The 26,565-nt window shown below is 40.2% G+C and overlaps 1 protein-coding gene and 1 long non-coding RNA gene across 3 annotated transcripts in view; both read right to left on the reverse strand.

Annotated features, from left to right (window-relative positions):
- LOC114566796 (uncharacterized) overlaps positions 1-1,059 on the reverse strand; it is a 74,429-nt gene extending 73,370 nt beyond the window's left edge. Inside the window, exon 1 of the long non-coding RNA XR_003694095.1 lies at positions 716-1,059. This is a non-coding gene — a long non-coding RNA (uncharacterized LOC114566796). The remainder of the gene's footprint in view (positions 1-715) is intronic.
- A 140-nt stretch (positions 1,060-1,199) lies between these two features.
- On the reverse strand, positions 1,200-25,475 carry ints2 (integrator complex subunit 2). Of its 2 annotated transcripts, none has more exons than XM_028596194.1 (25): positions 25,115-25,475; positions 24,084-24,392; positions 23,747-23,885; positions 23,115-23,217; positions 22,599-22,712; positions 20,857-20,987; positions 18,593-18,763; positions 17,609-17,829; positions 17,242-17,367; positions 16,974-17,045; positions 13,921-14,035; positions 13,382-13,450; positions 12,656-12,790; positions 12,363-12,539; positions 11,738-11,852; positions 10,891-10,995; positions 10,407-10,571; positions 9,106-9,307; positions 6,503-6,628; positions 5,455-5,656; positions 5,040-5,321; positions 4,434-4,541; positions 4,108-4,213; positions 3,596-3,772; positions 1,200-1,899 (listed from the first exon to the last, which is right to left on the reverse strand). In XM_028596194.1, the coding sequence occupies exons 2-25, from the start codon at positions 24,374-24,376 to the stop codon at positions 1,718-1,720; spliced, it is 3,636 nt and encodes a 1,211-aa protein (XP_028451995.1). In that variant the 5' UTR covers positions 24,377-24,392; positions 25,115-25,475; the 3' UTR covers positions 1,200-1,717. The 2 variants fall into 2 exon arrangements, with proteins under 2 accessions (XP_028451995.1, XP_028451996.1); XM_028596195.1 differs by lacking the exon at positions 25,115-25,475 and adding an exon at positions 24,474-24,558.
- Between the last annotated feature and the right edge of the window lie 1,090 nt (positions 25,476-26,565).

The following is a 26,565-nucleotide window of genomic DNA, read 5'->3' on the forward strand; positions in this document are numbered from 1 at the left end:
GAATATCAAAATAATATTATCTACAGACCCTACACACTATTTCTCAGCCACCCCCGCCCCCCTCCCCCTCGAAATTTGGGAGTTTTTTTCAACATTCTACAATGAAAAACCTAAATACGGTGGGTAGTTAGTCACAACAAATGCATACCCAGCTAACAATTTTTGGTTCCCAGAACGTTCTGGGAACGTGCGTTTTTGGTTGCGGGAACGTTTCCTGAAGGTTAGGTGGTTTAATGTAGGCTATGGCCTACATTTAAAAAAAGTATGTTCAGACACACGTTTACCCTTCTTGGTAGTCACGTTTTCTCTGTGATAAATCATTCAGCATTTTGCTTTTACAAGTACATTTACTTTGCGTAAAATATTTAATATCCTCAGTAGCAGGTGAAAGTAATACTTAAATTGAGACTGAATAAAACAATATTCAAACTAAAAGTAGATAAATTCAGTTGCTAATAACAGGAATTAAACAATAGGCCCTTTTCACAGCAGCCATTTTGACTTGACATAGGAAAAGCACAGGTGTTGCTAATAACGTTATGGCTCCGTTAAATGTTCAGTAAGCCAGCGTGCACAATACCACAAGACTATTTGAAGGATTTAGGAGACCTCTAGAGCTCTCAAACTGCTAAGGGCATTAGCTAAGTCGAAAGAAATTAGGATAAATAGATTTTATTCTTTTAAGTTTGTGCGAGTAAAAGTGGAGGTTGTTTACCTTTTAGTCCAAAATGCCACGGTTAGCAGTTCGATACAGGCCCTGGTCTCCTCTCAGCCACTCCTCCTTGTCCCAATAGCAAGTATTTCTTAAAAAACACGTTAACCTCGGCAGGTCTAGATACATTTTCACTAGCTTTTCATTCACGTCTACAGCCCCTCATAATTTAGGCTTAACCAACAAGTAGTTGTCCGCTCTTCACCTCTTCTGGTTTAGTAACGTTACGTGTCTAACATTAAGTCAAATAACGAAATTCACTTAAATATCACAAACTTCCACAAATCGCGAGAACGGGGGGCGGGACGAAATTATAATTAACTAAAGAAACGTAAGGCCAAGACAACTGTCGGAATCGGGAAACCGACAGTAAGTCCAGTTTGAACGTCTTGATAACGGAAGAGTTTTAGATGAAGGGATAGATGGACACAACACAAACTCATGAACCAAAATCTTTCCCCTTTGTCCCAAATACACCTCATCAACGAAAGGTTTTTTTGTTTTATTACAAACAAACAGTACAAAAGCTCTACATATTAATTTAAGGCAACATTTTCCATTTTTCAGTAGCTGAGAAAAGGTCACTTAAAGCTTTAAAAAATATGCCTATAGAAGTCAATTAAATGGACTCTTAACATTTTCAGTATTTTACTTTCTACAACTCAAAGCACATAAACATACATTTTCTAAATAAATTGAAGTTCATGATTTATTTACAGGGTTTCAAATGGTAGAGAATGGATTTTTCAGTACTTGGCTTCAGTCCAGACTGAACAGATTAGAATGGATGTACAGTAACATGTCCCATCACATGCACATAATGACAGTAACATACAACCTTACATTCTCTGAAAGCCAATGACAAATGTGACATCAGTGCCAGTCCATTTGTGAAAGATGAATGGATGCGTGTTGACAGTAGCCCGCTCGAGGGTCTTTCAGAGGCAGTGTACAGAGTTGTTGGTTTAAGTCCAGTCCCTTCCTCTTCCTCTAGAATATGTGTGTCTATAGTCCATGAAGGGTGGAGCTGATGATGTCCATGAAGGTGGCCTCGACACAGTAACAGAGCTGGACATCAGGGTCAGCTCCGCCGAGTTCCTCTGCTGTTCTCTGGGGTAAAGTCAGCTTGGAGGAACCTCCTCCAGAAGCCACAGCCCCCTGAGGCTTCTCCTTCAGATACTGCAGGCCTGCGGCAGAAAATTAATAAATTTCTTATTAATGTTATTCATTAAACACTGATAGATCTTTCTAAATATACACTGTCATCTGTCCTCATTATATTAGTATGGTTCTGACTGATCTACAATACAGATTTGCTCACAGTTTCTGGTATGCACATATATCTAAAAATAGTCATCATATACCATGTCCACGTACAAAAAATGTGTCAACATCAAGGCACATGCACAATTTAAATTCTTGCTTTTTCTGTCAATGTGGTCTTACCATGTAGAGCTTCTGAATAAACAGACATCACTTTTCAAAATCTACACACTATATACAGCACATATTATCTATAGTTGGAGTTGCCCAGAGTCAATTGGCAAGATCAGTATTTAAAACTGATCAAGGCTTTATAATTGGATGAGATCTGACACACTCAGGACAGGATCACCGGATAATATTAATTGGATCCAAAAACTACAAAACATCACTAGGAATCCACTGGAAAAGGACACAATCTTTTACTGGATTCAATCCAGTGAAAGATTGTGTCCTTTTCCTTAACCATTGAAGGGAATCTTTAAAAGGATGTATTTTCTTAGTTCAGAAATATTCAACTGTCAAACATATGCAGCTACATTACGTACGTAGTAACAACGAGACTCAATATTAAATTGCTAAGACTGGGGGCCTTTTATTTATTTAATTTAATTTATCTAATTTAATTTATTTAATCTGGACATTACTATTTGTTTAATTTGGTTTAACCCCGTGTGTAGGTAAAATGCACAGCTAATTACAGAAAAGGTCAACTAATATTACTTAGTGACAGTCTCCAATCTAATGCCAAAAAAAGCCAAAAATGTCTGTACATTTGAGCTTTTTCATGTTGGTTGATCGCTTAGTGTCTAATATGAGTAATGCCATCAGGACAGCGATTGCCAATGTTAAGTGCAAATTGTTTCCTGGTCAGTGCTGACGTCAGGTATAAATAGAGGCAGTTCTGGGACACCAAAGTTTCTGTTAATCATTTTGGAAGAGGAATTTACCTAAACATCTGTGTTAGGAGGTCCCTACTTGATAACCTCAAAGATGTCCAGTACAGGCCAAAAGTTTGGACACACCTTCTCAGTCAATGCGTTTCCTTTTTATTTTCATGACTATTTACATTGTAGATTCTCACTGAAGGCATCAAAACGAATGAATGAACACATATGGAATTATGTACTTAACAAAAAAGTGTGAAATAACTGAAAACATGTCTTATATTTTAGATTCTTCAAAGTAGCCACCCTTTGCTTTTTTATTAATGCACTAATTAACCCTGACAAAGCACACCTGTGAAGGTAAAACCATTTCAGGTGACTACCTCATGAAGCTCACTGAGAGAACACCAAGGGTTTGCAGAGTTAACAAAAAAAGCAAAGGGTGGCTACTTTGAAGAATCTAAAATATAAGACATGTTTTCAGTTATTTCACACTTTTTTGTTAAGTACATAATTCCATATGTGTTCATTCATAGTTTTGATGCCTTCAGTGAGAATCTACAATGTAAATAGTCATGAAAATAAAGAAACACATTGAATGAGAAGGTGTGTCCAAACTTTTGACCTGTACTTTATACTACACAGTGTTTCTACATTGGTGGTCACAACAATGAAGGAATTGTTACAAGTTTTGTACTGATGAAAAGCCACCCAAGTGACTAACTATACTCACGAGCGATGAGAGGGTCAATGTCCCTGGCTTTGGTGGCAACATCGGACGCACAAACCTGGCCCACTTGTACTAGCAGACCTGCGACATCATCATAGAGCGGAGGGAAGGCCTGGCAGAAGGCCACCAGGCATGGCAGGATGGGCATGAAGAAGGAGAAACGCTTGGCACGAGTCAGCACTAAAAAACAGAACATACTTACAGTACACACAAGAACGGTGTAAACAATAAATACAGTGGCTAATAGGCTGGTACACACTATGCACTGATGTAATGGAGAGAGAATGCTGCACTAACAGCCTAAGGCCAGATGGTGGCAGCCAAATATAGGGATACGAATATCAAGACATACTGTATGCAAATGCTGCATTAAGTTACAGTATACAGTAAGTCTGCAGGAAGCAAATTCAAGGATGGAAACACAAAAGTAGATAAAAAGAAGTATGGTGAGTAAAGGAGGCTACAACCAAAAGTATGAATGTATGAGACGTAAAGACAAGACACAGTTCACTGACCTGTGAGGAGGGTGCCCATGACACTGATGGCCAACCTGGCCACACTGAGGGACTTGGGTAGCGCGTACTGGGTACACAAGTATGACAGCAACTGGATTGCAAAGATCTGTGTGGAAACACACATTCAGAACGGCTACACATTTTCCCTTACATATTTATGTAGCAAATATGCAAACACTCAGCAGAGAGCTCCCAATAGAGCTGCTTTAAAATAGAAAAAAATGCAAGTGTAAGAGAGGCTCTGGCACAAGCCCAGGGCAAGTCTGGGATTTAAAGCCAGGAAAAACAGGGGAGCTGAGAGGGGAGGGAGTGTTTGAAGGCCTCACCTGCTTTTCCAGCTGGGGCTGGGCCAGCAGCTCTGGGATGAAGTCCAGACAGATATGGATGGAAGGGATGCCTGCCACAGTTAGAGGCAGCAGAGCTTGAGGGTAACCCTGACAGAGAGAGACACAAAGACGGAGAATGATAAGAGAGGAATGAGGAATACACAGTAAATTCAATCAAGTAGTCATTTAAGCACACACAAGTACTTTGGCAGTGTGGACAAGCGTGGATTAGCTTGACAGAGGCAGGATGGTTTGATGAAATCCAACATATGGCCCTCTCCTACTACTGGGAGTGCTGCAGCTACTTGTCACTAATGCCATGGCAGAATGTGATGACTAATGGGGTCAACATGACTTGCCTCTTTTGAAAAATTCACACAAACGGTATTTGCATGATAACATTTGGAGGGGAGCAAGAAAATCTGGTCATGCAGTAAGGTCAATAAGAAGCAGGAATATCATAAAGAGCCCCTGTTGGCCTTTTATTCAGACCTGTTACAACACACTCTCTTTTAGGTTTGTAAGCCTACCAGCCTTCCCACTGTCACAGTAAAACACAAAAATATCAAGTGTACAGCTCACTTCATCTTCTTCCTATAATGTTACCTGAAAGTGGACCAACTTGGCAATGTTAGGGTCGGCAATGAACATCTGATGCAGCAGACAACAGATGAGACATTGCACCTCCCTCAAGTCACTAAGAAGGCCTCCCTCTGGCTCAGCGTCCTCCACGCCTCGCCTGGCTCTGGGCCCCAGGTTTCCCTGTTTCAATTTCCCTGGCAAGGGTCCCCCAATACTGCTCAGCAGGCTCTCTGTGCTGGCCCCCAGCTGCTGCTCTTCGGAGGTTGGCAGACACACTTCCAGGAGAATCTGGACTGCTGCACTGTCCTTGGGTTAAACAGAAACAGGTGGTTATCATGACTAGATGTGAAAGGTCATCTCTAACATATTTTTTGGGATGTCATTTCATGCCATATTTCTAGACAAAGTGTGTTTGTGTGTCAGTTAGTGGTTAAAATACCTGCGCCGATAGCAGCGCGTTTTTCAGCTCCTCCCTGGTGACCTCGGGTGTATCTGGCTGTCCAGGCACGCCCAGGTTTGAGACCGTCTGGCTCTGCCGCTCAAAGTCAGCCGTCTCCTTCAGGTGGCAGTGTAGGTAGGCTTTTGAGGCCAGCAGGTAGCCATTCAGCATGTGAAGGACAATGTCCATTAAAGGAGGACACCTAACAAAAAAAAAGTTGAACCTGTATTTATTTTTTTTACTGAATATATGTTTAAATAAAAAATATTGAGGGAAAAAAAAGCATTTCCTTTGTTGATTCCATTTGTCTGGGTAGAAGAGTAACATACTGACATAGCTACAATTATTTGTTGATTATTAACATTAAAACACTGCAATAATAAGTGTTTTAAAGTTACATTTTCTTTCAAGCTACCTGACAGACATCCTAAACATTCTTATACATTATGAAAATAAATGCAAGCCATTTGTGTGGGTCCATGTGACGTATATATATATAGATCGTCATCTGCCCATGTCCTTATGGACCGTAAGCATGCAGCCAAAAACTTATGACCACAAGGATGTACATTACCAAAGATACAGTACCAACATAGGGCTGGGCGATATGGAGAAAATCAATTATCACAAAATGTCTTTTACCAAATACCTCTATATCGATAACGCAACGATATTGACTAATGGTGCTTTCACAAAATAGTTACACAATGAGATTTTTGATAAATAATAATCAGTAATGTGGATACAATGACTAAGTGGGTAAAGGCAAATACCCTCAGGGTCTGGTAAGTTCAGAAAATGACATCACTTTACTGTAATGCAGCCTTTAACACTTATGCCACATTACGATATTACGATATCCAAAATCTAAGACAATATCTAGTCTCACATCACGATATCGATATAATATCGATATATTGCCCAGCTCTACACCAACAAACGTGCGAACAAGTGTGTGTATGCAATCATCCAATGTAGCATAAACAGAACTATATATGTGTGCTGTATGTGTCCATATATGGTCCTTTAGAATATGTCCTGTGGTTACCTGTACACCCTTTGATCACAGCGCAGCACAATGAGAGGGTCCACCATCAGGTCGTTCTGAGTGTACCTCTGCTGCCTGAGCAGCTTAGCTGAAGGTTGGAGGGCGTTTACGGTCATCACCCACAACCTGCAACACAGACATTAGTTTAAACTTTCACTCATATAACATGTGTAGAGGAAATGGACTACTTTGGGGTTTCTTTGGCCCAGCATTTGGATCTTCATAACTCAAAGAATTTCATTTCAAACTGAGATGTCTAACATTCAAAAAGACTGACAGGACACATTATGGCACTTTTTAAAGAATAATATTAAAATTGCTCGTTGACAAAAATATCACACGTACCCAGATGAACTACTAACTATGAACTAATCATGAACTGTCCATCTTTTTTTTCAAAATGGATTTGTTGTATTTTGGAAGAAAAAGACTTTCTACTAAAATATGATATGCGACACACTTCAGTAGGGGTTTAATTTCAGTTACTCACAAATTAGTCTGTGGCAGCATTTCACCCTTAAGGCTCTGACACACCAACCCGACGGCCGACCTTCAGCAGAAAAGGCAGTCGTATTGACTGCCTCTCCGAGTTGGTCAAAAAAGGGCCTCGGAACACACCGAAGCAACGCCGACTTGAGCGTACGTTCTGTGCGTGCGCGAGATGTAATACGTCAGCAGGCGCCGCTAATCTGTATTAAAATTAAAATGAAAACCGGCAGCTGATTGGACGAACGAGTCACGTGGGTCTGGCTTCTCCCGGATTTCAAAGCCAGACCACCATGGCGGCTCATTCGGAATACAAAAATAAGTAAGTTTACGAAAATAGTTCACCGAAACGTGTTTCTGAAAACCTTTTAAGCCAGAAATAGGCCGTGCAGTTGCTGAATCTGTCTTCATTTCAGATCGACAAAGGTCAGTTTAAAAGATTTTCGTCAGATTTTGAGAGGGGTTCGTCAGTCTCATCCCGCTCATCATTTCCGGGTTAGCGCTCCACCAATCAGATTGGTCATTGAGTCTGACTGCCCGCCTTCCGATTCAACATGTCAAATCGGCCCAAATGAAGGCCAACGTCTCCTCCGACTGATGACGGCACGGAACACACCGAACAGACTCGAGTCACCGACCACGCCAGACTGTCCTACGGCCGATAATCGGGTTGGTGTGTCAGGGCCTTTAACCTTTATTATCAGACCAATGCTAAACTAAAAACAGCAGGGTACTCTTGGAGCTCCAAGCAGTTCTGCGGCTTGCTGCACTGACATCAATCAAGTGAAATTTGACACTGCTGCCCTCCTGCTGGGTCCACCAGAGCCCAGCCCTCTGCAACATTCAATACTTCGAGAAGGAGTGAGGAAGGGAAGAAGGAGTGGGCAACTATCCCTTAAAGCTCCCTCATGGAGAGTCTCCCTCAGTTTTCCTGCCCTGAGCTCTTCTTGTTACACAACTATTTTGGATCGATAGGATGTCTGTTCAGAGCTTTGGTCACTGTGCTCCTGTGGGCCCTGGGGCAGAGTGAGGGTTACCCTTTTCTGTCCAGAGAGTTCACGCAGGCTGACAGAGTTGTTTGGCTCAATACCTCTGATCTATTCACACAATAATCATTGAGCAAGCAGCCTGGGGTTAAGGGCAACAACGCTTCTTCCACAGGTCTCCCTTTAATCCATTTACCGAGTCTCACAGCAACTTGACACAGCCTTAGGAGAGACGACACCAACTCAAGTACTACATTAACCTTTGACTGAAAATACATACAAATGTGAATCTAACCACATTCGCAGGTGGTCTTGGGCCACATATCGCCACATTCTTTTAGCAGTGTGTAGGCGAATGTGTCCTGGGTCACATTAAGGACCTCCTGTTGCTTATAATAGAAAAAAAAGAGTGAAGTTAGTGAATATTTTTGTAGACTCTCTTTTTTTAGTCATCGCATGTTTCTGTAATAATTTCGTTGAGAGTAACAACTAAAATTCCCACACAACAATAGCAAAAAAAGATATTTTCTTTCAAATATGTATTTTTTTTTATATGCAAACAGAAATGATGCACGTGTTTATTTGCATATAGAGCAGGTAAGTGAAATCCGATCACAAGTGGTCACTCAAAATGCAGGTGTAGACACTACTGTCTTACTAGTTTTGAAGATTTGTGAACACAACATTAGAGCTGTCCACTTGTGATCCGATCACTCAGGATGATGTTAAGCCCAGGTCAGAAAAGACTTTTAATAATAAACAAACTTTCTTTGTTTATTATTATTTTTTTCTTATTAACTTGAGCAAAAGATTCAGCATTCTAATTAGTGAAGAAAAGATACTTAGGTGGACTCTTGATTGATTTTGAGCCCCAATACTAAAGTGATGCCATTCATTTAAGGCATGCTAATAACGCCTTAAGCCAGAAAATATACCATATCCACTCGACATATCATATCAATTATCTGGAATCTTATGACAGTTAAACTTGCATAATGTAAACAAATTGAATTTTCCAATTACCATTATATAGCATTCCCATGTGACATTCAGTGATATTCTCACTTGAGGCTGTAACAGTAGCATTTTTTATTCTTTGTCACAACATTTAATCGTGTCTAGAGCAAGTACCTGCGGGGCATCACAGTGTTGAGGCCCATCCAGAGCTTGTTAAGGGTCTGCAGTATTCGGCGAGGCACAGCGGGCTCCAGCAGCAGAGCCATGCTGGCTGTGAGGGCCTCTGCATAAGGGATCAGATCTCCGGGCGAAAGCAGCGTTAAATGCTCCAGGATCCGCATCAGCCTGGGACTGCTAGATGGTAACTTCTGGAAGGCTGAGTGGGGTGAGGGATGACAAACAGCTAAATTAATCTTCATATTTACGACAAATATGCATATTGAAATTAAAAGTGATAAAACCAAATCCTTCTGGAGCATCAGTAGCAACATCTGGCAAACACGTTTGTTTTGACTTAATGGTGGTAAGAAGAAAATAAAACTGCATCATCCTTTAACCTTTAAACAAAAAAGTGTGAATCGAAGATAAGTGTCTAATTTAAAGAATGAAAAATGATAATGAGTAGGTCATCCACTTGAAAGGTCAAGTTCCACACCATCGTTGCAGTCTGCTGTTCTAACTCAGTTGAAACCCCCGTTCACCTCCTACCGCCAACTCCTGGGAGCTATTTTTCTATTCTTACCTTACTTTCCTATTCATATTTAATGAATCCATTGTCTTTTCCTTGTGACCATTATTCAGAGGAATGTTGCAACGCAGAGGAAACCTTAAACACACCCTGGATATGTTAGAACACAGTTGTGCATAGCTGCATAAAATATTAAATATCAATTTGTAAAGGTACACATACGCATTAACCTGCATAATAGTGTGTGAAACTGATTATCTGTTACGCTTTTGCATTTTGTCAAGGGTCTCTATCAAAGAAAAACCAATTACAGCATTATCCTCTAAACCTTGAGGGATTAACCATTGAGATAAGATTTCAGTTAGATAACGGCTTACAACTGTAAATGTCTTATCCAATATTAGGGCGTCTTCCCTATTCCACTCAAGGCTGGTAACACTACTTTCCTACCTACACAACCCTGCCTCCTAGGTTACTATCACTGCTGGAGGTTTATTTCTGGATTCACTTTGAAGATCACTTTGAGATTTGCCTTTAAACTCTTTTCAATCTTAATCTCTATTTACCTTTGAATTGTATCTAATCAACTTTCGTAGTGTTATTTTATTTCTATTTAACTTATGCATATACAGTATATGATTGTTAAAGGACTTTGATAATATTTCTCACATTTAAAAAAATCTGGCAATGCTAGCAGAAAGGCATGGGAGCTCTAAATAAGGAACTACCGGCCTTAACCTTCTGCACAAACTCTATTTCTATCATCCCTTATTCCCACCCTCCTCACCCTGGTGGAGCTGGCTCTGAGTGTATCTGCAGGTGTTGCTGGGGAGCATCATCCGCCTCAGCAGGGGCAGGGTACCAGTCACCTCCTCTTCACACACCCAGTCCTCAACTAGACATAGGTGGGGGTAGTTGGTGGCCAACAGCCTCAGCAGGGCAGAGTGCAGACCTGGGAACAGGAAAAGAGAACGGAAGTTTATTTTAAAGTGTTCTTCCCCCAAGAATTTAGTGTTGTTTAATTTCCTTTTTTGAGTGGTCCTTTTCCCAAACATAAAAGCCTTAATTATTTTCACCAAGGGATAATCACTAACATTTTTTATTACTGAAAGAGAAACAGATAGGAGGCCTATCTGGTGGCGTAGTAATATTTACTGAGATATTACTACAATCTTGGTATGTAACTTGTGTGCTTCCAAGTATGTAATACCATATAAGTAAAATAAAAGGTGGATATAGAGATGTAACCAAACGTGAAGCCCATGTCTTACCCCCTAGCTCCTGCTGCAGTCCCTGGGCCTGGGTAACCAAGTACTTAATGGGGATCTGGTCCATCAAGGCTGCTGAGTAGGACTTTGGTTTCCTCTGCATCAAGGCTTTAAATAAGAGAGAAAGGATGAGTGAAGCAAAGAAACTCTGAGACAGGAAACAAAGAGGATGATAACATGAAGCAAGAAAAGGACAAGACGGAGCATAAGTGTTTTATTTGGCAGCGTAAGGACGCCAGAGTCGCTGTGCCGATGCGGTAGAGGAGCGGAGGTGATTTTTCATTGACGTGGGTTCATTACCACTGCTGATGGGCTTCATTACTCCTTCCTTGAAGGCTGTGGGAGCACTTAGGTAAACACAGCAATTAAAGAGATGGGCATAAACTCTCACATAAATCTGGCCTAATGAAGGGCAAGAGGAGAGCTCATCATGGGAGAAAATAAACACTGACTAGGCTAACTGCTAATGCTCAATCTAACCTACAGCTGTCCTAGTTAGCTCAGCTCCCGCAGCCATTCTACTTGGCTTTTTGTCAGTCCTCCATTTATTCTCTAAGAAGCGGCCAACATTCAGTGCAGAGAGAAAAAATGATGAATGACTGCACATCCAGAGTGAGAGCATCTCCTACAACTTAACAGAGGACAAAAGATGCCTTTCTCTTCGCACTGCCTGACGAATTCCCTCCATTTCACATACAATACATCCTTCAGTGGAGGAGATGACAATGGATGCACTTTGGACAGGCAGAAGAAGAGAAAATAAGAAATGGAAGGAAGTGAGCCAACAGCACAGTGGGAACCCAGTCACAGTGCAGTGTTATATGGGACACCGGTATTGTCAGGTACATACCCAGTTGTTTGGTGCTAGCCAACAGGTTCTCTTCAAACGACAGGATGTAATAGAGGATAAGGAGTTGGGTGGTGATGGAGTAGCGTTGCCGTACTCCTCGACTACCCTCTCCTTGCTAACCAACAGCAAAAGAGAAGCACAACAGCTACAGGTCAGGGACGGGACGGGCAGAAAAATAGGGCTATGAATGTGGATGGGTACTTAGATTCATCAGCAATATATAACCTATAATGCTTGGAGTTTCCATTCAAACAAGGCAATTTACATGTACTATAAAAAAAACGTTAGTCATTATTAACACATTGATGTCATAAAAACTTGCGTTTGCAGCATCAAAAAATACTTGTTTTTAAATACAAAAGGATTTTGAAGAAGAAAAAAAAAGATTTTATATTAAAAAGGGAGCATTGCCATTGAAGAGAGGAAACAAACTATTAACTCAGTAATTTAAGAAGAAAATATTGCCTTTAAATACTCACACAGACCGTCAGATATTAACAAAATAGGATATGTAAAACTATAGAGCATACCAAAAAAAAAAAAAAAAAAAAAAAACTGTAGGTCATTAGCTGTAGGTTAAGTATAAGGTTTCTGCAGTTCCCATGAGACCCTTGGGCTGACTCACCCCAGCAGAGCACTGGAAGACATTAAGGATCTCCTGCTCGGTGATGGGCTGGTTGGTGGCCTCTGGGTTGGCTTTGGATGCTGGAGTGAGGATGGAGTTGATATAGGCGTCAATTAGGGGAATCAGTTGGGTATGGATGGGGGTGGTTGTCTCACAGAGCTGGCGATAGATCCAATCCTGGAGATGCACACGAGGACAGTACCCGAGGGAAAAAATTTAAAAAAATGAAACCGACTTAACTAACACCGTTAGTCATCCATTCATCAGTGAGCCATTTAGTGCACATCTCCTACCTTGATGGACACTTTGTGCTTGGTGAAGGCTCTGCTCCGAAGCAGCTGGTAGATACAGTGAATGGGGAGGAATCCTGTGATGTTGGCACTTAGGTTGTTGGTCACTGCAACCCTCACCGCATGGGCTGTAACAACCTACACACCAGAAATCAAAAACAAGTTATCTGAAAAGCAACAATGGAAAACAGACAAAGCACACCTACAAATTCTATATAGTTCAATGTTACATTATAGTGAGATTGTGCAGAATTTGGTTCACTAACAAGCTCCTTTCATTCTTCTACTGAGAGTATGGTAACGCTTGAAACTTCTTGATTGCTAATTACCGTTAACAACATATGTGGGAGTAAACATGACTGACTGCATCATACATCAAGTACATACACAGAGGTAGGACTGGGCCATATGATGATATATGATATGCAGTGAGATGATAGAAATGCGTCTGAGACTTATACGGAGGTATTTATACCTTTACCCAAAACAGCTGGGTAGCGTTAAATAATGTACATTAAAGTGATTTATGACCACTTTTAGAGGGAAATTTCTTTTCATTTTCACAAGTTGTTAAATTATAAGCTTTTATATTCCTGAGTTTACAGTGGCTCTCAATGGGGAAAACAAATAATTGTTGAGAATTAAACCCAACACAAATAGACAAATAAATAATTGAACACTGGAATAAGCAGAGAGAAAATGTCCATAAGGATTACAATGTATGTATACCTGTTCGGTGAAGATCTCCTGTGTGAAGATAGTCTTCATCTTGCTTAGAGAGCTGGGCTTGATGGCAATCTGTAGTAAGTTGAACATTGGCAAGAAAAAGAACGTCAACAATGGAAGGTTTACTGTGAGTGAAAACAACCCGCAGGCAACTGTGCTGGTATTTTGTAATTCCCTCCTTTCACATTTCATAAGAAAGATTCTACATGGCAGGCGCAACGTCAAACTGAGAGGATTGCCCTAGGGGTGGAAACAAACAGGCTCTAAATCCAATTACATTACACATCTTAGTGGAAAATACACTGAGACAGGAAAACTACTTAGCACACAGGCAGGAAACAATAGTGCACTTAATAAGTAATAAAACAGTAAATTGGCCACAGGGTATAGAGTGTCTTGGTAGATTATATGTGTATGCTGAAAGTGTTTCATCAGTGATATAGTCTTTATATGCACCACTGCTGCAGTGGAGGAGTGGGGCCAGTAGCTGGTCAGCCAGACTGATGTATTGATCACTGCCTCCCTCCCACCTACCACCTTACCTTCATCCCCAAAGTAGAGCACACCAACTCAATAATGGAGCTGAGCTGGTTGCTATGGAAATACATGGCAACCAGTAATAGCATCTCTCCAAAAGAAGCAGATACGCCTGCAGCACTGTAAGGAGGAGGACACACATATGCATGGGAGGCGAGTGAGAAAAGTGTCATTAATCCTGCATCTTACAGGACAGAATTTTAATAAACTGATTATGCTAGTTGCATCAACGCACACACACACTCTCACTCACTCTTCTATCAGCATGTAACCCTTAAAATCGCCCCTAAAGCCCCTTAAGACTCTGTGATGATGTATGCTTTATGGACTAGAGTCACAAACAAACACACATTCATATGCACTGCTGCAGTTATAATGTGACGGGCCATATTGACTTCATTTTAACATACAAACAAAAGCTTTGCGGAGTTTATCCATGGCTATTTTGATGAAAGACAAACAATTACAGAGGGGACATCAAATGCCTTCAAATAGTGGACATACACAAAGCAAACATACATTCAAGTACAAATTCAGACATGGAATTACCACATTTAACTCATCCCTTAACTTCTACTGCTCTTTACTTATTCTGAGCCATATTGTTTAACCCTTTCTCCCTCATTGTGTTATTAAGTGTCAATAAATTATGTAGCTGACATGCTGTTCTAGAGCAGAAGTACTGTGACCAAGATCATACCAGTTTAGTATGGTAAGATAGTGTCTGAATCCCAGTGGTGGAATGTAACTAAGTACATTTACTCAAGTACTGTACTTAAGTACAAATTTGAAGTACTTATACTTTACTTGATTCTTTTCTTGTCATGCAACTTTCTACTTCTACTCCACTACATTTCAGAAAGAAATATTGTACTTTTTACTCCACTACATTAATCTGACATCTTTAGTTACTATTTACTTCACAAATTAAGATTTTTAAACACAAACATGAATTTGATAAAATATGATGTTTTATTATAAGTTAAACTACCCCAAAAATATACAGGCCTACAAGTCCAGCTGAAATGATTAGAACATTAAACACTTAGTTGATTGACAGAAATGTTTGGATTTTTCTGCATCAAGTACTTTTACTTTTAATACTTAAAGTACATTTTTCTGATGATACTTTCATACTTTTACTTAAGTAACATTTTCAATGCAGGACTTTTACTTGTAACAGAGTATTTTTTTTACAGTGTGGTATTAGTACTTTTACTTAAAGGATCTGAATACTTCCACCACTGCTGAATCCTTTAATAAGACATTTACTGAGGACGAGACCAAACCCTACAAACCCAGTCTGCTAATGGCTGTTTTTTTTATTTTGATGTTGAAACCTTGGGTTTGCAATGGAGTTATCATAATATTACAGTCCAAACCAGTTCAGTCTTTTTTAATGTCGAAGATAACTGTGTTTATCATTGTGATGTACTAATATATAGCCTACTGTACAATGAGGATTTCAAGTAGCATACAAAACACTAGTTCTGAGGGTGTACAGCTGGACTGGTCGTATATGACAATGTTAGCTGTTCACTGAATAGGAGTGTAAGCATGTCAGGTAATTGGTAGAGATGGCCCGATACCACTTTTTTGCTTCCCGATACCGATTCCGATACCTGAACTTGCGTATCGGCCGATACCGAGTACCGATCCGATACCAGAGTGTCATATATTTCATTATGTTTTAACAGCTGTATACTACTATCCCTGTATGGATGTGATATGATTTCTATTTTTGTTGTCGGTCTGGCTCAGGTTAAACTCTTTGTGAAACATGTTAGCGCAGGGGCTAATGGATCCGAAGTGTCTCTTAACATTACCCCACTAATAATGCCTGAAATGATACCAAATGTCTACAGTAGTACAAATAGGTTATGCACTCATAAAACGATGGACTGGAAAGTTTGTAAGTACACCAGAAGTTTATGTAAATAACACTTGCCTGCTGGCTTCTGCTCTCTGCTGTTGTAGTTGCTGCTGTAAGACGAGTGCTTAGGGACGTCTACAAATTACAACACCGAAAAGAGATACAACAAAAATATTTATTAATATAACTTATTTTTTAAAGTAAGTGCTGTGGAATAACTAGCAGCAGACAAGTTATAATTGAGGTAAGTTTGGAGACATTACCATATTTAATCATTAAATTAATAAATATTTTTGTTGCATCTCTTTTCAGTGTTGTAATTTGTAGACGGCCCTAAGCACTCTTACTGCCCGGTAGTAACAGCAGCAACAGAGAGCAGAAGCCAGCAGGCAAGTGTTATTTACATACACTTCTGGTGTAACTTTCCAATCCATCGTTTTATGAGTGCATAACCTATTTGTACTACTGTAGACGTTTGGTATCATTTCAGGCATTATTAGTGGGGTAATGTTAAGAGACACTTCGGATCCATTAGCCCCTGCGCTAAGCTATTCAGCTGCTAACGCTACTCTACGCTAACTCTCCCAATGTTCGACCCAGGTGAAAAAAGCTTCTGGGGGAGTGTTTGGCTCGAGGTCGTGGTGCAAAAGGGGGTAAATTACTCCGAACCATCACTTTAAGCTTCATTTAATCAAAAGGTGCTCTAAGCGATGTCACGCGTTTTTTGTCACATACAGCAAACACCTCCTCACTATCCGCGAGCTGCCTGTCCCCTAAACACACTGTAAAAAAACGCGGTCTCTGTAGACAGCCCAGGCTCCACAAACGGCAACAAAAACAAACTGTGCCAACCTGCACCACATAACATAACAAACAGTCTTCCAGCGTTCCAGCCAATAACCGACAAGAAGGATTTTGGGGTGGGGGTTGGGGGGTAAGTGCACGGAAGGGAGGGGACGGGATGAGGAGGAGAGAGGGGCGAGCTAGCCTGGTTTTGTTTGAAAATACTTTGAATGTCAACAAGAAGTGCCGTCACCCAACATTGCTTAGTGTGACAGATTTTGGTTAAAATGTACTCATCATTGTTCGAACATGCATACTAAGTAACACAGTTTCTCCACACAGTAATGTCTGTTCAATAATGCCTCATTATCATGAAAAAAAGTGTAGAGAAATTCTCCTTACCTCTCAAAGTATTCCTCCTCTTTGATCATCCAGCTGAGCCACATGACCATCAGCTGTTCCTGCTCTGGAGTGCTAGACACACACAAAGACGATAATGCTCAAACTCCATATAACAAAGTGACAATATTCAATTCCAAAAGACTTGCATGCTGCATTGGCAGAAAATCAAAACTCAAGACCACTGTGAGTTCAATAGTGTTTGTGATCCCAACCAACTGTATTTGTGCAAAGATGTCTAAAAGTGGACGATAAGAGTAGCGTTATGTACCTGACCAGAGTAGGGAAGGCCAGCAGCTTGCAGAAGGACAGAGAGACAAAGCGCACGCCGGCAGGTGTGGCCGGGGGCCGGCTGGTCATCAACTGCAAGAGCTGCTCTGCCTCTTCATCTGTAGGTCTGCAGAGGGATCACATGACGTGAACTTTTTTTTATAATTAAACCAATGCTCTAAACACATTCACTGATTGACTGTGGAACATTTAAATAATAAAATAAAGCATTTAGAATTAAAAACAACAGGCAACAGACTTGCTTTCAAATCTCAAAATCAAACTCTAAAAACAATCAAATACACATCAAAATCCTGATCAAAGAAGTATCAAATATCAGTAGGGCTACTGCATCCTCTTTGACCTACCTGAGGCCCGCAATGCCCATGAGGGCACAGTACAGTCGGAGCAGAGCGCTGGCCTTCACCACATGCTCCTCTCGGAGGCCAGAGTAGCCTGCGCTGGCCTCCTCTTCCATATCACCGTCATTGGGCATGTGGGTGCTGCGGGAGCGGGGCAGGATAGCCACCAGCTCCAGCAGCAGCTGTCTGCGCATCTGCCACAGCACAGAGCTGCTTTCTCTCTTTCGCTGGCAGTACATAGAGAAAGGCATGAGTTCACTACTGTGCTTCCATCCAAGTGCTTACATTAGGGCTCCAACTAGTGAATGTTTTTTTCATTTCTTTATGATTAAAAAAAAATGATTGACCAAAAAAATTCGATAACAAAATTATTGAACAACTAATTTTCTGTCTAAATATGGTCAGAACAATACATTTCCTCAATAATGCAGAGAGGCTTTTCTATACAGCTGAGGGAGAGCCTCAACAATAATAATAAAAATAAAAAAAACATTCCAAGGGAAACAAACAAATGATGACATTTGCAGCGAAAGGCTGACTATGAAAAGATGCATGCTTTCATTATTATCTTTTGTTATATTTTAAACGTTTAGGACAATTCAATTTAAGATATGACAGAAAAATATAGGGGTGTCAAAACAAAATGTCCCATGCTGGGCTAGGGAATGCATTATATCAATGAGGATCCTCAAAAGTATGGAAAGAGAAACGTACGTGTGTGTGTGTGTGTGTGTGTGTCTGTGCGCGCATAAGTACACCACAACATTCATGCCACCACACACAGAGTACTTTTGCTTCAGTGTCCTCTGCTCAACATGATGACACAAGATACCAAAGTTGCTCTTACATATTGACATTACAATCTCCTCTGTGTTATTTTTACCAAAATACTTCTGCAACCAGTTTTGTCTATTTGAACAAACTAGAGTGTTTGTCGGCGCCTAATTAATCAATGTTTAATGCAATACAGAGTCAAGCCTGGCCTCTTACCTGTTGTCCATTGCGAATGAACATGCTGAACCAGGTACGGACTTTGCTATTGGTACCCAGTAGCAGACCGCTGACATAAGAGACTAGGGGACTGACTGCCTCATCTGGTGTATCTGGTCTATAGTCCAGAGTCAGAGCCACACCCAGACCAGGCAAGTGGCACTCCTCCACCTGGGAATACACAGAATGAAGAAAAAACAAAAATACACAGTAAATTATATTATTATATTAGTAAATTATTCTGATGGCATGCTTACAATGATATAAAGCAGACTAAAGGGAGGTGGAGAAGCACATATTTTGACATGTTTGCTTGAAAAATGACTCAAACTATTATTTATGAAATTTGTTGCTGATTAACTTTCTGTTGATCAACTAATCATTTAAGCTCTACTATGCATCATTTTCCAGCATTCTTTATCACTTGTCCCTGCATGTTATCTGCTAATTTGACCATTCTCGGGACATTTTTTGGTACGAGTATAAGTCCTGCTGATGCAAGTCCTGCTGATACATTCTTCAGGAAGGCAATGAATTTCTACTACCTCCTGGGGCCTCGTTCGATAACTGACATGGTGCTGTAACCTTCTGGAGAGCAGGGGGAGTAAGAAGACAAATTTCTCCCTTCAGGGATAGTATCACAAAGTGTATCACAACATAAATCAGTAAAGAAAAAACATCTTTTTAACATTTTTGTTTGTGTGAAATAAAATTAAGTAAGTAAAATTCCCCTGGCTAAACAGAGCCCATCACTAGTTGATTAAATTCATTAAATTAATCTGCTCACTATTTTCTTGATTAATCGATTAGTTGTTTGGTCTAACAAACTTGCCGGAAGACAGGGTTGTAAACACTAAAAAGCAGCATGGAAGCCAGTAAAAAGAAAAGTTACGGCGGTTACTTCTTATATTATATCAGTCACTTATTCGGTCTCTCAAACTTCGTGCAGACTAATTTGGAACAAATTTAAGCGTTGCTTGCACAAAGATGGACAGAATTTGCGGCTCAGATTAGGTTAGTCGCAGAAGTTACCGAAGGAGGCAACAAGCCTTTTAAGCCGTTATTAGCGTGTCCACCCGGGTGTTATGTTTCCATCACTGCCGATTGGAGCTGGAGCCGATAAATAGCTGTGACTACCTTTCCCACTCAAGACAAAAGCCACGTGTTAGTGGGCGTTAGTAGGTTTTTTTGTCCAGTGGAAAAGGGGCTTAAGTGAGTTTGTTTTCGTTTTTTTTACTGAAGACAGAAAACGACACAATAAGGAGCGGTGACAGTGAACCAAAAATGTGGGACGGACAGTTAAACAATTAGCTGAACCTCACTACAAACTACTAGTCTCACATTGCCAGACCTAGCCTGGCTGCAAATAACGATTATTTCCATTGTCATTAATCTATTAATTTCTCGATTAATCAATTCTTTTTTTCGTCTATAAAATGTCAGAAAATTGTGAAAAATGTCAATCCGTGTTTCCCAAAGCCCAAGATGACATCCTCAAATGTCTTGTTTTGTCCACAACTCAAAGATATTCAGTTTACTCCATATAGGTTTAAAGAAAGCAGAAGATATTTACATTTAAGAAGCTGGAATTACCTGTCTAAATAAAGGTTACATGAAAAATTTAAAAAATCTTTTAAGCCATTATGTTTAGCATTTGAAAACTCACGGCCTTAGCACTTAAGGAGGCACAGATTGAAAGTCTGTTATGCTGCATCAAATTTCTTAGGTGTTACGAGAAACTGCAAATCATTTACAACGTTACAGTAAATACCTATGTTGAGATGATACTTCATTTTGTTTGCAACCATGTTTATGCAAATAATTGACTTCTACACAAACATCTGTGGCGTGGTGATGGCGCAGTGGATATGACACATGCCTTTGGTGTGGGAGACTTGGGTTCGATTCCGACTGCAATACATCGACCAATATGTCCCTGAGCAAGACACTGAACCCCTAGTTGCTCCAGAGGCGTGTGACCTCTGACATATATAGCAATTGTAATTGCTTTGGATAAAAGCGTCAGCTAAATGACATGTAATGTAACATTTTGTAATGAAAGCATACCGCACAAACGGACGAGATACTAAACATTGTATTACTTTTAGTTTACACATACGTAATTCATGTGAAATAAAGCCAGGATAGCAGAATAAATTCAGCACAGATGCATCTCCAGCAGAATATAGCAGCTGTGATGGATTCTCTCATCTGAAGTAGATATACTTTGGGAGGTTATTGATTAAATAGTGTGAGTGACTGACCACCATAGCTCTGATGTTGAGGGCCTGTGAGGGGTTCATCTGACAGAGCTGCCTGAGGGCTTCAGTCCTGCGTCGACCACCCACACTCTCCTCATCCTGACGCTCTCCATTCTTGATCAAACCTCTACAAACTTCAGAGACAGAAAAACATAATATGGACTAATCAATTACCTGTCAGGTGTTGGGTAAAAAAAAAAAACAACTGAAGGCAAGATTGAGATCTTCACTGGGCATTGGGAAATAACAAATATCTGTTTGATCAAAACGTTGCTTTGTTAAATTTAATTTGGATAATTACAGCGTGCAGATGCTGCAAAGTGCAGACAACAAAACAGCTGTACTATGACTTGTTTATTTTTGATACTTTGTATCTGGCTATTAGCAACTTGCTCACTGAATTTGATTTTCCCACAATGTAAAGGAAATACTGTTCAATCAATACATGTTAATGTTGTATGTCATATTTGCTTATAATGTGACCCTTGCTTAAAAGGTCTCCACAGTAAGACTGTATCATTTCTCCAATGTCACGTTCCTCCATAAATACCCTAAACCATAGAATCATGACTCATTTATTTGCCTGTAAATAAGATTTAACAGCCATCACAAGACAGCATTTCCACAGCCTTATCTCATTATTCCATGTACTTTTTCCACAGCTGACAATTTAAAAGGCCATATTTACGGTTGGCCTAGACTATGGCATGCACTGAAATGATATCAGTTTCCATCTCTGCCACTACTGGATTATTTCATATGCCATAAAGGAGCCAGTGGAGTTAGGTTTGGTTACCAGCTCGTGTTCAACATGACAGACCTTGATGCTTCTAGACAGAGCCATTCCCCACACTTGAATGAAACAAGGGATTTTCCTTTAACAAAGCCAAAAGGATTCCTTAATGATGACTGCTATATAACACACACATAAGCTATTGACTTAGACCTGACCCTCTGTGTGATAAGTAGAGATGTTCCGATACCGATACCAGTATCGGTATCGGCTCCGATACTGCCTTAAACGCTGGTATCGGTATCGGGAAGTACTGGACTTTATGCACCGATCTGATACCACGTAATAAAGCCCTAAAGAAAATCTACGTTAAAGTAGTTTATTTATGTTCTTTTTCCGTTATAACTCATTGTCAAACTGGAAAATAAAAGAAAGTTCTGTGTTTGTTCATGTTTCACAAAGAGTTTAACCTGAGCCAGACCGACAACAAAGATAGAAATCATATCACATTCATACAGGGATAGTAGTATACAGCTGTTAAAACATAATAAAATATATGACACACTGGTATCGGATCGGTACTCTGTATCGGCCGATACGCAAGTTCAGGTATCGGAATTGGTATCGGGAAGCAAAAAATGGTATCGGACCATCTCTAGTGATAAGGTTGCACTGGAGACAGCGAGCGTTTTATATATAATGCGTCCCTCAAAGCACACTCTGTGAGCCAGAGCAACACAATAATGTTCATCATCAATCAAAGACAAATTCATATACACTTGGGCCAGTGGCATGGCTCAGAAAGAAAACATGAGATAGCAACTCAATAGCAATCTGCCTAAGATTATAATGAAGCTATCACTGAAACCTTTTTATGGTTAAGTAAAGCCCTATTTCTGCCGCAGCAGGTACACTCACTAACCATATGAAGCTAGTACTGGCAATTAAACAGCCACTCTATCTTAAATTATCTGCAGACAGCATGTTCAGTGTTGTGAGACAGATGAATTACCTTCATTGAAGCTGTCAGGGACATTGGCAACCAACAGACACAGAAACCAGTCTCCATTGCGGACATGAAGCAAAGCCTCTGCCACATCAACAATGGGGAGCAACGAGGGCAGCTCTAAGAAAAAAGAAAAATAAACATTCTAGACAACAACTTGTCAACTGCAGAGGACAATATCACTGAGGTGGGTTACTTTCAAGCTGGCTTTACAAGAAAGATTAGGTTTTTTTCTTAATACACAGGTCATGTCTATACACTGTTGTACATAATCAATCTCTATCGTCTACATAACTGCACAGAATACTGTACTCAACCTGCACTTTGGTATTTAATGATTCCTTTGCACTTCTGGTTGGATGTCAACTGCATTTCATTGGCTCTGTACCTTTACTCTGCTAAATGACAATAAAATTGAATCTAATCTAAAGTTCGCTCATACAGTATATGTGTATTCAGCACCATTCCACTTCCACAGCACCTTTAGGTAAAACTATTAAGAAGATGAAAGGAGTTGGGTACCTGCTTGTAAAATGCAGAGGACATCTGCGACCTCATCCAAGTAAACATGGCTTTCAAAAAGTTCAGAGGACTTTAAGAAAAACTCTCCATTTGAGTCTGCCACCTAAGAAATAACAAGGTAATGGAAAACAGACGGTGTGGATCAATCATCCAAGTCATCCTATTAGGTGAAGTACTGAAGGGCAATTGCAGTACAAAAAAAAGTATATAATTTGTCAGTGTAAGAGCAGCTGCCTGAAATTTGGGAATCATTTCTGATGCCAACTTAAGCTTTGATGAAAAAGTAAAGGAAGGTGTGCAATCTTGTTTCTTACATCCAAGACCCATTTCCACAAGTACATAGTGTCTTGGCAACCTATGTACAATGCTAGTTATCAGGGTACTTTAGTGTGGCATAACCAGTACTATCTTTCAATTCAATAGTCAACAACCTTTATACATTTAATTCGTCTAATTTAGTTCATCATCAAGAACATTTTCTTGTCTTTTCTTGTTATGATGCATCTTGTTTTTGTTATTTATTTCATTGGAATAATACTTATGCCATTGTTTCACCATTTAAGATAACTTCATTCATTCATGTTGTCAATGTCCTTTGATTGACTGAGTTATATGGGGACCTCTGACTGTACCTTGTTCATGATAGCCAACAGTTCACTGAGGGTCAGACGGAGTCTCCTGAGGGGATCGCTGTGTTCAAACTCCAGGGTCAGGCCGTGCTGTAGCTGTGACACCAGGATGCTTTCTCCATTAGAGCCACCTGCCTTATGCCTGGCAGAAAAGACAGCACGTTGTGTATACTGCTAAAATGAACTCCACGTGAGTTTTTGGAAAACGGTGATCAGTTGTTCGGAGTTCTTACGAAAAAAGCAAAGTATGTATGACTTGATGAAAAAAACAGAGACAGTTAATTCTAATCATTACTAGACTGTAGCAATAACTATATTACCACAGACAATTCAGATATACCTGAGCTGCTGCTCCTTTCGTGCATCCTGCTCCAAGGCATGAAAGTCAACGGACAAAAGTGCTACAATGGAGTTGACAGCTTCTACTCCAGAGAGCAGGCGGAGGATAAGCTTCTTGTCCTGTGCCCATGACTGGCTCTGGTCAGCTGGAGCACATAAAGCCATCCTCACCAGACAGGGTAGCAGCAGCCTGAGCTCAGGGTCACTTAGGGCAGCCAGGCTCGCCACATCCACCTTCTGCATGGCTTCAAAGGCATAGGAGCTGACAAACTGCAGCCCTGCACTGTCTGCCATCTTTCTGCAACTAAACCTGTAAGGAACAGGCAAAACAGACCATTTAAAAAGGGCAGAATCGAATGTCTCATGAAGCAAATAAAGTGGACAGTCTTACCAGTTAGTCTGAGCATCTTGTACGATATGAGAAGATGCACTGATACAAGGTTTATCAAACACTACATAAACTCTAACGTTACTAGCTAGCTAGCTAACAATAAAGTGCCAGGCAAGTAACGTTAGAGTTCTGTTGACATAAGAAACGGAGTTAACGCTAACTAACTCTGTCACAAAGTGCCAATGCATTAATTTCTCATTTACTAATAACGTTAGTAAATCTTCGGATCATAAGTAACTTAATGTGTTTGTTGATGTGGCTATCGCGGACAACTAACGCCAACGTTAGTGGTGCTTTTGTTTAACGTTAACCTGTTTGCCCAAGTCAACACATATTCCGATTCATTAGGTAATGTTTGCACTTAGAAATCTTAAATATGTCTTTTTTTAAACACAAGCAATATCGTAATACACAGCCAACTTCCAACTATTAACGCTAGCTAATAGGTAGCTAACGTTAACAGGCAGTAGATGACACTCATTCACTATCGCCCAATCGACTCTTAGCATGCTATTAGCTAGCTAACAGCTAGGCTAGGCTAATTTGTCAGACGACAATACTCGCATGTGCTGTCTGGTCCTTTCTGCCGTGTAAATATTCAGTGTAAATACAATAACGATAATTCGAAAGAATCATCTTACCTCACTTATTAGGATGATACTTAAACAATAAATCGTCACCATCGAGGCCTTCAGACCTCGGACTATGTTGTGTACCGTCAGCCTCTATCGCTGCTGACGGGGACTCCAAAACCAATGGCAAAGAAAGAAGCTTGTCCTAGCTGTTGCCCCAGTAGGTTTATGGAAATGTCTTTGTAACGCTCGATCTATTATGGTTTCCGCACATCCACTTAGATTGTATCTGTATCTACAGTGATTACTATGTCGCTTTGACAGTGAGGGAACCAGTGTAGCGTTTGTCAGCACCGTGGAGCAGCGCTGACTGATCGTACTGACAGTGACTGGAGGAGGCAGTACCAGACTCCTGCCCTGGCTGCAGGCAGTGATGTTTAGCAACCATGGGCTGGGCAATATTGACACGTTAAAGAAGTATAATGGGAAACGTATTTCATTTTCAGAACAAAGCAGTGGCTCTATACTTTTTAAGTTGTTCGGAATCGGCTCCTTGGATAAGGGCAACATATTTCCAAAATTGTGACATCACACCATGACCCTGTGTAGAGAAGTTTCTGCACCAATAACTAATGGACAATAGACATAAGCCTATATACCTATCTAATCTTTTCTCCAAGCTCTTGTAGGGGACATGCCTGATATCTATATGTGGTTATGGTTCAGAAATGAATATAACATCGAATAAACAAAGGTCATTAACAATTATCTAAAAGTACCATTTTTAAATAAGATTCAAATTGTATGTGGCATGGCATACTTGGTTTTACGGTTATATGAAAGGTCAAACAAAAATCCCAAGTCTCTTTCGATTTCTAACCATTTAGATTTACCTCTTAAATTCTAGACTTTTACCTTCCCAGTCATTGATATGGCAGTGCAAATTTCACTACATTTTCAAGGGCACATTGATAGCAGTTGCTGTGGGACGAAGGAAAACCGAGCAGGACCTCTGTGTATTCAAAGGGTGCTGACAGCAAGGAAAAATGCAGCAAATTCTCAAAAGAATGAATTGCCAGCTGCTACTACACAACCTCGGGGCAATTCAGCAACTTACAAGACATTTGACTCGATTTATTATGCAGGGTTATTCCAATGGCTTACCCACTTGTGAATAGTAAGTGCGGTAGCATGATTGCAGACCTACTGTATAGTAGAAGAGGATGGTTACCGCAAACAACCATGATTTCCCCAAAAGAAAACATGGCACTGTACTGAAAATACATTTTCAGGGTTTTATTAAATATTGAATGTATTTTCTACACTCAAAAGACCACATACATTTTAATGGTCAAATCTTTTAAGCCAACAAATGTTGGCAGATATGCATGGTTAAGAGCAATACCAACGGATTTTCCAATAGTCAAAGTACAGTTTTCCTCTGAACAGGAGAAATCCAGACAGTAAATGTTCCTGTGTGTGCAGACACTGCATATCCAATGGGCAGCCATTCATAGCTG

Source organism: Perca flavescens, chromosome 13 (assembly GCF_004354835.1).
Source record: "Perca flavescens isolate YP-PL-M2 chromosome 13, PFLA_1.0, whole genome shotgun sequence".
Classification (NCBI taxonomy): Eukaryota; Metazoa; Chordata; class Actinopteri; order Perciformes; family Percidae; genus Perca; species Perca flavescens.

What these genes read in the sequence shown, in the direction of transcription:
- ints2 (XM_028596194.1), bottom strand. Translation starts at nt 24,376, where the DNA reads ATGGCAGACAGTGCAGGGCTGCAGTTTGTCAGCTCCTATGCCTTTGAA. An exon ending in CCCTGACAGCTTCAATGAAG is followed by an intron (nt 20,988 to 22,598) that starts GTAATTCATCTG and finishes CTGTCTCTGAAG; the next exon opens with TTTGTAGAGGTTTGATCAAG. An exon ending in AACACTGTGATGCCCCGCAG is followed by an intron (nt 6,629 to 9,105) that starts GTACTTGCTCTA and finishes TCTGTGTTGCAG; the next exon opens with GTTGTGGGTGATGACCGTAA.